Source organism: Urocampus carinirostris, chromosome 17 (assembly GCF_059441175.1).
Source record: "Urocampus carinirostris isolate Australia breed hairy pipefish chromosome 17, RoL_Ucar_1.0, whole genome shotgun sequence".
In the NCBI taxonomy this organism is placed as follows: domain Eukaryota; kingdom Metazoa; phylum Chordata; class Actinopteri; order Syngnathiformes; family Syngnathidae; genus Urocampus; species Urocampus carinirostris.
Window position 1 is genome coordinate 17,030,774 of NC_142365.1, and position 12,647 is coordinate 17,043,420.

Here is a 12,647-nt window from a genome sequence, read left to right on the forward strand (position 1 = left end):
TGACCCCTTGAATATGTTCCAATATATACAAAACGTAATTAGGCAAAGTTTCATCAAAATCAAAGGATATTTAGAGGTCGCTCAAGGCCTCTGAAATTTTGGTATGAAAAATAAGGATTTTTCGCACATTATATCAGACCTAGTGTACAAAGTTACTTGTAACTTTTCTTGTGTTACAATTATAAGCAATGGACTGAAATTGGATGTTCTAAAACGCCGTACACATAGGGTTAAGATTTCCGTTTTTTCTCGAAAATTGCCAAAATTTTACCATTTTGGGAAATTTCAAAGTAGTTGAGCTACCTTTAAATATTATCCAAATTGTTCAAAATTGCACACAGTGTGTTTTTATCGATATAAGAACATATGCGGGGGGTCAGAGCCCAATATTTCCAAAAAAAAAAATTCGACCCCCATTAAGGACCACCCTAGTTTACGTAATATTATTTTCCCGTTCAAATATTTTGATACCGCGTTTACAATTTGAGAAAACGTATACGTTGAAACGTAAGCTGTATTCTAAGGGTGGGCAATACCGGGACTTTCGGTATCGATTTGATCCAAGTAAATACAGGTTAGTATCAGTCGATACATCACGATACTGATACTTTTTGCTCAAAAATGTCATGGGGCGGCAGTGGGTCAGGAGGTAGAGCGCTCGTCTTGGGATCAAGAGATCACAGTTCGAATCACGGCTCCTCCGTGTTACATGTCGAAGTGTCTTTGGGTAAGACACTGAACCCCTAAAGCCCCCAATAAGCAGGTTAGCGCCTTACATGGCTGCATGGCCGCTATTGGGAAATGTGGAGCACATTGTAAAGCGCTACTTGACTTGAAAAGCGCTATATAAATGCAGATCATTTCATTTCATGATTATTAATTAACTGAACGGTCCTTCCATTAATTAGTTTATTATTATAATCAAACTTTAAGAGTACAACAAATAACATAAATATTTCTTTTACAACTGTTTCAGAACAAAAGTAGAGAGAGAGTAACCAAAATGAAGCAACAATTTAAGAAAAATACATGAAACCTTCCATTGCTCAATATTTTAAAGTAAAAGTGCAAATAGTGTGAACAGTACTATATAAAAACCTTTAACAGTAAAAATGTAAAAAACATGTAATACAACAACGGTTTCATAAAATAAGCCCAACAAAAAGACCATAATTTAACAAAGTTTACAAGACAATTTGAATTTCTTCCATTTCAAATTTCTTTGAGAGTAAAGTCAGGTGTGCAAATACATTTGATCGAGTTTAAAAGTTATAATATCCGACCAACTAGCAACGCTATCTTATGGACAGTTGTCATGGAAACACAGGAGAATATAATCGGTACGATCCAAGTACACGCTCAATATCGATAAAATCGATATTTGGACCACCCTTACAGTCTTTTCTGGAAAAGCTACTCCCCTTTTTTCATGTTGCCTTTGTGATGACGTAACCCGAATCTGAAATCGGAACGTCTTTGAGAATCGTGTCGCTGATGGAATTCTCTCCTCTTTCCACTTTTCCAAACGCTTTTTTGTGCCCGGGTAGAGGCGGAAGAACTCTACCAGAAGCGAGTCCTGACAATCACGGGCATTTGTGTGGCGCTCCTGGTAGTCGGCATCGTTTGCGTGGTGGCCTACTGCAAAACAAAGTGAGTCTCGAACCTTGGTCCGAAATCCGTCAAGACGCCCGACCTGACCTGGATTTTCTCCTCAGGAAACAGAGAAAGAAGATGCAGCATCACCTGCGACTCAACATGTGGCCCGAACACCCCAACAGGAACCTCGCCAACGGACCCAATCACCCGGGACCGGGACCCGAGGAAATCCCCATGGTGGAGGTGAGTTGCCGACCGGAAAGCATCTCAAAATGCACTTGTATGGGGGACTGATCCTTACATACTGCTTATAGAAATAAATGTGTACAGAGACCCCTCGCCACTTCATGCTTCAGTTATCGCTGTTTAACTCGTTTGCGGGGAAAAAAAGAAAAACATTATAAAATCCGACGGATGCTTCTGCAACCACCGAGATGCGTTTCAGGCAGCCAAGATTTACACTGATTGGCCAGCACGCTTTGACTGGAGATCCCAGATGCCGATTGGCCAATTTATATAATCTTTCATACTGTATTTTGACTGGACACCTGCTCTGCTTTACCTCTAAATCTCGGTGGGAAGAGTTTGTGTCCGGCTCCCTTCGTAATGTGCTGTCATGCCGAACCCTTTGTTTTCTTTGTCTCTCGCACTCTGTCCCTCTCTCTTTCTCTGTCTTTCTCTCACTCTCACTCTCTTCTGCTCACTCTCTCAGTAGCTAAATCTTTAATTAACGTGCCCCCCCTTAAAAAAATCAACAACTAATTTAAGATATGTATTGTTCACCTCTCTTTTGCTCTCTCTGCACATGTCTCTGTGTCCCTCCATCTTTCTCTCTCTTTTTCTCTGTCTTTCTTTCTCCGTCTCTCTCGGTCGGTAAGACTTTAATCAAGGTGCACCCAAAAAACAACCCAAAAAACAACCCAAAAACATCGACAAGTTTAAAATCTGAACTGTTTCTTTCTGTCTCTCTTTCACTCTCTATCTCTCTCTCTCCCCCTCTCTCTCTCTCTCACTCTCACAATCTCTCATTCTATCTCTCTCTCTCTCTCACACATACACACACTCTCATTCTCTCTCCCTTGTTCTTTCTGTTTTTATCCATCTCTTTCCTCTCTGTCTCTGTCTCTCTGTCTTTCTGTCATTCTCTTTCACTCGCTCTCCCATTCACTCTCCCTTTTACCCTCTATCAGCCAGCAAGGCTTTAGTCAAGGCACGTCCCAAAAAACATTGACCAATTTAAATTTAAAAAACAAACAATGTTGTATTTGTTTTATCCCTCTGTCTTTTCCCTTTTCTTTCCCCTTTTCTGTCCCTCTCTCTTTTTATCTCTTTCTCATTCTTGTCTCTCTCTCTCTCTCTCTCTCTCTCTCTCTCTCTCTCTCTCTCTTCCTCTTCTTCTTCTTCTTTCTCACCTTGTTAGCAAATCCGCTCTGATGAAGGCTGCCCCCCCAAAGAAGTGTGACATTACTTCATTGATTTTCACTTTTTGCGGGTACTTCTCGTCCCTATGAAAAGGGAAAAACATAGGATGTCTGTACTGGGTTTATTCGTCATTTTTAATGAAAAATCACTATACTGTATTGTTTGTCTTTTTCTCAGTTCAAACTAAGCATTGTAGTTCACAAACAATGTGTTGAAAACAATCGCAACGGAATTCAAACCCAGACATGGCAGTGAGAGTGCTAATTTTTAACCACTACACAACTAGGGTTGTACACAGGAACAGGCATTTGATTGTTTTCCCATTATCACACTATTTCTTTACAGTACCAAATTGCTAAATACGTAGGGCCATAATATAAATCATTCACACTGAATGACACTGAATCAAACTTTGACTGACATTGAATGCACACATTGTAAATTTTTATTTTAGTATCGTTGTCATAATTCACATTGTCAATAAATGATTTTAAAACATCTCATCTCATCTCATCAGCTGCACCGCTTATCCTCAGTAGGGTCGCGGGAATGCTGGAGCCCATCCCAGCAATCATTGGGCAGTGGGCAGGGGACACCCTGGACTTGTTGCCAGCCAATCGCAGGGCACACGGGGACATACAACTCACTCGCTCAGTCACACCTAGGGACAATTTGGACCGGCCAATTCACCTGAAATGCATGTTTTTGGAATGTGGGAGGAAACCGGAGTGCCCGGAGGAAACCCACGCAAGCACGGGGAGAACATACAAACTCCGTACAGTAAAGCCGGGAGCTGGATTTGAACCCACTCAGGAGGTTCCCACGACCTCAGAACTGTGCCGCACACGCGCTAACCACTGCACCGCCGTGCTTAAAACATGACCCCGCATATTTAACTTTGTGGTTTCTTTAAATTTTGAGGATGAGATTAAAGCTAAATCTTTTTTTCTGTCTTTTTTACTTTTATTGTACACTGAATGTATTGAGTGGCAATTCATTGGCTGAAAAGTGCTTTAAAAATCAAATTCTATAACATGAGTGTGAAGGATCACTTTTGCTGCCGCGATCTGGGTTCAAAACCTGTTACATCTAATGTGGTCAGTGATATTTTTCGACTGCTCATTTGCTGTTCATATGAGGTAATGTAATACCGTAAAACCTTGTGTATAATGCACAACTAAATTTTGATTTCTTTCTTGGGTACAAAATAACAAATAAATACAGTAAATCAATGAATAGATACAAATATATTCCAAATCATAATTACAATACACTAATAAATCCCGTAATATATGTGATTGTAGTGAGTGGCCCTCTCCTCGTGAGAGGTAAGAGAATTCTCCCACCGTGGTCCGCTGTGTGTCGTAAGAGGCGACTAGAGTGGAGGGAGCGAGGGGACTGGGGATCCTCTCCTCTCTATCTCCACTTCCCAAGAGACAGCAAGGCAAAGAAAGGAGGGCAGGAAACCGAAAGGTCTCGCAAACCCCAGTTATAGGGTCGCTAAAAGTGAGAGGCTGTGGAAGTAAAGCAACCGAGTGGAAGAAAGAGGAGATCGGAGGGATGATGACTAAAAGGAAGGTTGATGTGTTAGCCTTGAGTGAAGACATGAGTGCTTTTCTCCATTTATTTATTTTCTCATTTATTTAATATGGTATTTTGTAACACCATAACAAATGCTATTCAAATGAAGGGGGCGGGTCAAACTGGTCAATGTAAATTGAATGTAAAATGCATTTATATAGCACTTTTCAAGACAATGAAGACCTCCCAAAGCGCTTTAAATTTTACCTCACACTTTTCCCTTTTACACAGTAACACAATGATAGCAGCTCAGCTATGCAAGGCAACTACCTGCTATCGGGAGGCATTAGGGATTTAGTGTTTTGTCCAAGGACACTTCGACATAAAACAAAGAATGGAACCTGTAACCTCTTGGTGCCAAGACGAGCGCTCTACCTCCTGAGCTAATGTCGATCCTGAACAAAAGACACAACAACTAAATGACATGCTACACAAGAAAATATTAAACAAAATAAACAACAGAATATACAACAAATTAAAATACATGAATGACAAGAGGCGGCACAGTGAATGGGTCTTTAGCAGAGGTTCAGGGTTCAAGTCCAGCTAATGCAGCTTCCCCATCTGGAGTTTGCATGTTCGCACTCTGGTTTCCTCCCACATAACAAAAACATGCATGTCCGGTCAATTAGCCGGTCCAAATTGTCCCTAAGTGTGACTGAACGAGTAAATTGTTTGTCTCTGTGTTCCCTGCGACTGGCTGATGATTAAAGGGATGGGCTCCAGCACTCCCGCAACCCTACTGAGGATAAGCGGTGCATATAATGGATGGATGAATGAAAAGATGAACGGCAAAATATAAACAAATTACAAAACAAAATACACCAAAGTATAGACATAATACCTAAATAAATAAATGACAAAATAAACGACGATGTCATTAATCGATTGTGTATTTAAAGTGCTTTCTTTTTCTCCACAGTACATATCAAAAAATATGCCAGCTAACGAGCGAATCATTCGGCCTGCTATAGAAAGATCCTTTCCCGCCAGCCACGCCTCTTCCAGATCTCACAATTCGTCCACGCACAGGTGTGTGTTCGGGGTGTTTATCTAAATTCGTGGTGTTGCCACAGTAGCAAACAAACAGAAGGGATGCGATGTTGTCCAGAGAAGCTGAGCTTTGAGAAGATTGGTGGAGGGGCGAAGTATTGATCCCAGGTCAATTGATAATATCAATATTTTGATCGATCCTCCCACCCAGAGCCGAGGAGCGCACGTGGAGCCTGGAAGCTTCGGAAGGCGTCTTGTCCGACTCGCCGGGCGTGATGTCTTCGTCCGTGGGCACCAGTAAATGCAGCAGCCCGGCATGTGTGGAGGCACGGGCCCGGAGGGCGGCACGCTACGCTTTCCATGACCTCCGCTACGGGGATTCCTTTGACTCCCTGGGGGACTCGCCTCTAAGCGACAGGTTGGTTACACCAGTGTGCAGAGTAACGAGTTACGATACGACGTATGAGAGGCAGTTTGAGATGCAAATCATACTTACTCTCACGTGTAACATCACACTCTCACACATGTGCTACACTCTCATTCAGACCCAGTCATTCCCATGCACAAACAGTACTATAATCTCTCACACACACAACTGTACTCTCTACAACATACACATACACACACACTCATACCTTCACTACTATACTCTTTCACACCCACTATTATACTCTCATACACACAATACTATGCTTTTGCACAGATACTACCATGCTACCCCCCCCACACACACACTACTATACTTTCACAAACACACACTACTATCAACTCTCACACACACATGATTATACTCTCTCACACATACAACTATACTCCCCCACACAAACTACTATAGACTCTTACACCCACTATTATACTCTCATACGCACAATACTATGCTTTCGCATGGATACTACCATGCCACCTCCCCCCACACACACACTACTATGCTTCCACAAACACACACTACTATCGACTCTCACACACACATGATTATACTCTCTCACACATACAACTATACTCCCCCACACACACTACTATAGACTCTCACTCCCACTATTATACTCTCATACGCACATATTAAGCTTTCGCACAGATACTACTATGCTACCTACCCCACACGCACTACTATCGACTCTCACACACACATGATTATACTCTCTCACACTTACAACTTTACTCCCCCATTCACTACAATAGACTCTCACACCCATTATCATACTCTCAAACGCACAATACTATGCTTTCGCACGAATACTACCATACCCCCCCCACACACACTACTATACTTTAGGGTTCCCAGTTTGATACACATATATAATCATGTTCTCATGTTCTTACTACCTTGTTACTATGTTATTACCAGATTAATAACAGGAAGAATAATTACATGGATGCACCCAATCACTAAAAAAATCATTTTACTAAGAAATCACAAGGACAGGAGAGCTATTTTTAGAGCAAGTGGACCTGTTCATATGTCAGTCACACAAACACTACTAAATTGTCTTATGTAGGTCATTTTAGGGATGTCATTAGAACAGTAAAACACAGGGTAGTTGCAGCTTTTATAATATCCCTTTTTGACAAAGTTGAAAATGTTTACTTCAGTGAAATGACGCCTTACCTTCTGAATGTTCGTGTCCAGATTGGTAAGGAGGGCACATCTCATGCGGGGGAAAAATTTTTGGCACAAAACTCGGCAATGCTCAGATTATCAAGACATGCCTAGAGTGCTCTCTTGTGGTTTTGTGTGAATATAACACGTGAAATGACAATGTTAATGATAGTAGTCTCATCTCATCTCATTGGCCGCACCACTTATCCTCAGTAGGGTCGCGGGGGTGCTGGAGCCCATCCCAGCAATCATCAGGCAGTGGGCAGGGGACACCCTGAACTGGTTGCCAGCTAATTGCAGGGCACACAGGGACAGACAACTCGCTCGCTCATTCACACCCAGGGACAATTTGGACCAGCCAATCCACCTGAAATGCATGTCTTTGGAATGTGGGAGTGCCCAGAGAAAACCCCCGTAAGCACAGGGAGAACATACAAACTCCGCACAGGAAGTCCGGTAGCTGGATTTGAACCCACACAGGTGGTTCCCAATACCTTAGAACTGTGCCGCACACGCGCTAACCACTGCGCCGCCGTGCTGCCTCTAATGATAGTAGTAATAAATACAAATCATGCAAAGCAATCCTTACCTGTAATTTGATTACACCTTAACTGTAACGAAATACAGTTAATTATTTTTTTGGGTACCGCAATTACCTAACGCCGTTACATGTATCCCCTTACTCCCCAGCCCAGTTCCAACACTGCTAGCTCTTCTCATTGTTTTCTGGCTTTCTCGACAGATACGTGTCTGCCCTCACCACCCCGGCCCGCCTCTCGCCGGTGGACCTTCACTACTGGTCGCCTCCCCAGGTGCCTACCTTCCAGATCACTACACCCAACCCCAGCCACGCCGCCTCTCTACCCCCCGCCGCCCGCAACCCTTACCGCCCGGACGACGAGCTCCGGTGGCAGGAGGCCTACCGGCAGCAGCGCCGCAGTTACCGGGACCACGGCGGCAGCGGGGGCGCTCCCTACCGGCCGGCGGATGAGGACGAAGACGACTACCAGAGCACCCAGGAGTACCCGTCGTCCTCCACCCGACCGAAAAGCGGTAGTGCCTCCCAGGCCCGGCGTTGGAGGAGGTCCAGACTCAACGGCCACGTGGCCCCCCTGGGCTACCAGCCGGCACGGGACTACGGCTCGCGGAGCTGCCTGACAGCCAGCGAATCGGACGAGGACGGCGAGGGTACGCCCTTCCTCAGCACGCAGAACGTCTACGCCGTTGCGGGCGCGAACGCTCGGACTCCCCGGCCGTCCGGGCACCCGCCGAGCAGACCCCCGCGCTCCAAAACCGGCCATGACAGCCAGTGAACCCATATACAAAGTCAACATAGTATAGACCTGCATCTATGAGAAATATTTTTATTTTGTATAACTGACAGATATTCTAAAGAAATGAAATATTTATTTTCATTTTAGCAAAGTTGTCTACTAGTAAACAGCAAAGACATTTTTTTATAGGCCAAACTATTTATATTTACCTTTTGATTTACGGCATCAAACAACGTGCCATTTTTTTCACAGGAAAACAAATAACGGAGTAATATTGTGGTGCCTTTTGCTGTTTGCCGATGCCGGAGGAGGTTTTTGTAGCCTTTCTTATACGGATGTCTTGTTTTGTTTTTATACACGGTAAGGTTCTGTTGGTCTCTCTCTGGTCCAAATGTCCTTTTCTTTTCCACTCGGGTCCTTTGAGGAGGATCGTCCTCCCCAATCACAGGAAATGGAATACTCCCTTCACTCTACATCGGATCATTTACCAATAATGTGTTTTTTTTTTGTTTGTTTTTTTGGCCATTCCATCTATCCATATCTGTGCTTGCTTGTAGCATTAGCATTAGCATCCACACCCCCTCACCCACACAAAGTAGGCGCAGGTGAAGCTGCGTAGGTTGTCTTAAATTATGCTTGATGTGTTTTATGGAGGACAGATGCTGCCATGTACAGAAATAAATGAATAGCTACTAATCTATGCCATTTAAATAAATGAACATATAAACAAATCAGATAATACCAAACAAAATTAATAACATAAATGCAATATATTTATCCAATTTGTCATGGGTTTATTTCTGTATTTATTATGTTGTGTATTCTTTAGTATTTTGTCACAAAACGTTATTCAACCAGGAGATTGTTCAGTTGCCAGTGCTTTTCATATATTGGTTGATTTGTGATCGGCTAGTAATGTCTGGCTTCCCTCATCCAGAGGAAAGAAAGGGTTTGGAGTGGAATTGCGCACTCATCGATCAACCAATAGGTGAAAAGGTGAGTCAGTTTTACCCGCCCACTCATTTGAATAAAATTCTGACATAAATAAATAAATGAGAAAATGCATGAAAAACACTTGAAATAAATTGCAATTTACATGACGAAACACAGGATAAAAACAAATAACGAAACAAATGGCTAAATACAAGACAACTCACGATAAAATAAATGACAAAACAAAAAAAAAAAATTACAAAACGTATAGAAAAATACATAACATTTATTTAATATATTTAGGTTATCACATTATCATAAAAGTGTTGATTTATTTCTGTAGCATACAAGCAAAACAGCCCGGCGTCGAAGATTGGATTCGGCTGCTTAGAGTGGTCTTTGGTTTGGGAGCTGCAGTACCTACTTTGGCTGCCAGAGGTTGTTTGAGACCCCACGAAAGTAAACCATACAAAAGCAGATGTTAATACATTTTGTTGGTATTTATTGGGGGTGCCCTGACACGAACCTAGCCAAAGACACTTGTCTAAAGCCTAAAGTAGATCTGTGTCAATTTTCACGAAAATCGTTTCGGAGCCTATATGTCACATACAAACACACACACACACAAATCATTATTTATAATGAAGTTTAGACTTATATATTTGGGTATTACGTGGTTTGTTGATATGTTGATTTATTTCTTTGGCATGTATTTGTGGCTATTTAGTCTTTATTTTATTTCTACATACAGCAGGATTGATCCTCCATATACTTTGCCCCCATCTCCGCCTTATGAAGCCCCGTCCATCTACTGCAGCCTTTCCGAGCCACAGAAATAGTTGAAGGGACAGTGTGTAGTATTTAGAGCCTCCTAGTGGTAAAACATGTCATTCAATACAGAGAGCTAACATATAAGCATGCATCTTTTTAAAAGTGGTAGGTTCCAAAAACAAAAACCTTATTGTTTATTAGTATTTTTATGTTCTTCTTTCCTTCCTTTTTTCCTTATTCTATTTTTTTACTTTTTCACGCTTTCCCCTCTCTTTTTTCCATTTATTTTTTTTCTGTTTTTCTTCTTTTCGTCTTTTATTCCTCTTTTTTCCATATTTCTTTTTCCTTTTTATTACCTTCTTTGTTCCTTTTTTATTTTCTATTTTATTGCTTTTTCATTATAGTTTCCTTTCTTTTTTTCTTCTGTTCTACCTATATTCTTTTTACTTTTCTCTTTTCTTCCTTTTTCCTTTTTGTAATTTTTCTGTTCGGTACTTTTAATTGTTTTTTTTTCTTTTCGTTTTCCTCCGTTCCCATTTTCTTTTTCTTTTTTGCTCACAAAAGACTGAACAAACAAAAAGAAAAGGAAAATTAGCACTTTAAGGTTCTCTAGTCTGTTTTATGTATTGTGGTTTTTAGCACTCATTTCAGTCACACCAGGGGTCAGCAAGAAACGGCCCTGGAGCCGCATGCGGCGCTTTGGCGTTCCCTTGTGTCTCCCTGCGCTTTTTCAAAAATGTTTGATAATGGAAAAATATTTCAGTAAGAGAACAAACACAAATATTCAACATTTTCTAACGAATATAGAGTATACACATACAGTATGTGTATGAGAGTGCGTACAACTATATGATATATATATATATATATATATATATATATATATATATATATATATATATATATATATATATATATATATATATATATATATACACATTATATACATATACATTACACACTGTCCTTTTAACAGAGTCGCTGGGCGAAACCAAAATATTGTCCTTTGGCTCAATGTTATCGGAGGCCATAGCGGCCACGGTCTCAGGATTTTCACAGCCCCTCCCATCATTGACCTTGAACGGGCTCTCGAAGGTCAAGCAGACGTCGATGCAAAAATATGCAAACTTTCTATTTTATTGTTGTTTTTCGCACGTGTTATGGAATGAAAACACATTATGCACATATAATACGGTCATTCTTCTTCCTTTGAACACCCAAAAAAGAAACAAGCCATCTATGGAGTTTCATACCTTAATCTTTTATTTTGGAAGGCTTGACTTCCATTGAGTAGCATCCAAATAGTCCGATAGTACTGTGCACTTACCGCTTTGTCTTATAAACAGATGACGTCATCTCCGATTCTGCCCGATGCAAACGATGGAGTCGAAAATAATCGAATTTTGCCTTCCACACACAAAAAGGTTCTTATCATTGAATTGCATACCTGTCAATTTTAGCCAGTTGCTCCCCTGATAAATGATTATAATTCTTAAAAATACAACACGGCACCTATTTACTCACAGCAAGACACTATGTAGAATAAAAGCGAAGATCCTTTGTGTAAACAGGTTTACTATACTTACCCAATAAACAACGCAAGTAATTCTTTTGGCATCTTTTGTAGTTTTTATAAGGGAAATATAACAATACTAAAGAAATAATAAAAAGATCTACAAAAATATGACCGAAATACATCTACGGAAATACTACAAAAATATGACAGAAATACATCTACGAAAATACTATGAATCTACAACTATTGCATTACTACTATTAAGAACCAGAACAGGGTCAGGACCTAAACGCGTGACGTTCTCACACAAGTCTTTTATTTTACGGAAACTGGGGAGTCATGCACGTTAGGCAGCGGTCCAGAGTGGAAAGACAGGAAGCCAGAGACCAACGAGATCGATTCCAATTGCCCGAGTTGATATCGGACAGATGGGGTCGATACCGGACAGGACGGGGCAGACAGGATAGATAATGAGTCAGGATCTCGAAAATAAACAGGACAAACTAGACGTGAACAGAAACTGGAGAAAATAATATACAGGAAAAAAATAGACGGAAACTAAACTGAAAACCGATATTAAACAGCACAAAATAAACGGGAACAGTACCGTACAGGAAATACCAACAGGGACAGGACCGAGTCGAAACCTACGTCTTGCAGGGCAGAAGTTCGTTGTTCGTCGTTCTGAGCTTTAAATAGACAGAAAGCCAATCTGTTAACGAGCTGTAGCTGGTGCCACATGGGCGGGGCCAATTGGGCGCCATGGCAACCATGACAACTACGCATATACTACAGAACTGCTACAAAGGTCCCGCTACAGTAATGTTACAACAATATAACTGCAAAAATACTTCATACATCTTACAACAGAAATATTCCCAAAATACTATAAAAATCCCACAATTAAAAAACTTTAGCAGAAATACCACAATATTACTATAACATCGGCAATATTAAACATTGC

The 12,647-nt window shown here is 41.2% G+C and overlaps 1 protein-coding gene across 1 annotated transcript in view; it reads left to right on the forward strand.

The window, feature by feature from the left end:
- LOC148349376 (pro-neuregulin-2, membrane-bound isoform-like) overlaps positions 1 to 10,984 on the forward strand; it is a 143,209-nt gene extending 132,225 nt beyond the window's left edge. Inside the window, exons 7-11 of the mRNA XM_088321370.1 lie at positions 1,548 to 1,650; positions 1,716 to 1,839; positions 5,522 to 5,631; positions 5,804 to 6,010; positions 7,932 to 10,984. Coding sequence (XP_088177496.1) covers positions 1,548 to 1,650; positions 1,716 to 1,839; positions 5,522 to 5,631; positions 5,804 to 6,010; positions 7,932 to 8,502 — 1,115 coding nt within the window. The 3' untranslated portion in view covers positions 8,503 to 10,984. The remainder of the gene's footprint in view (positions 1 to 1,547; positions 1,651 to 1,715; positions 1,840 to 5,521; positions 5,632 to 5,803; positions 6,011 to 7,931) is intronic.
- The last annotated feature ends 1,663 nt before the right edge of the window (positions 10,985 to 12,647 follow it).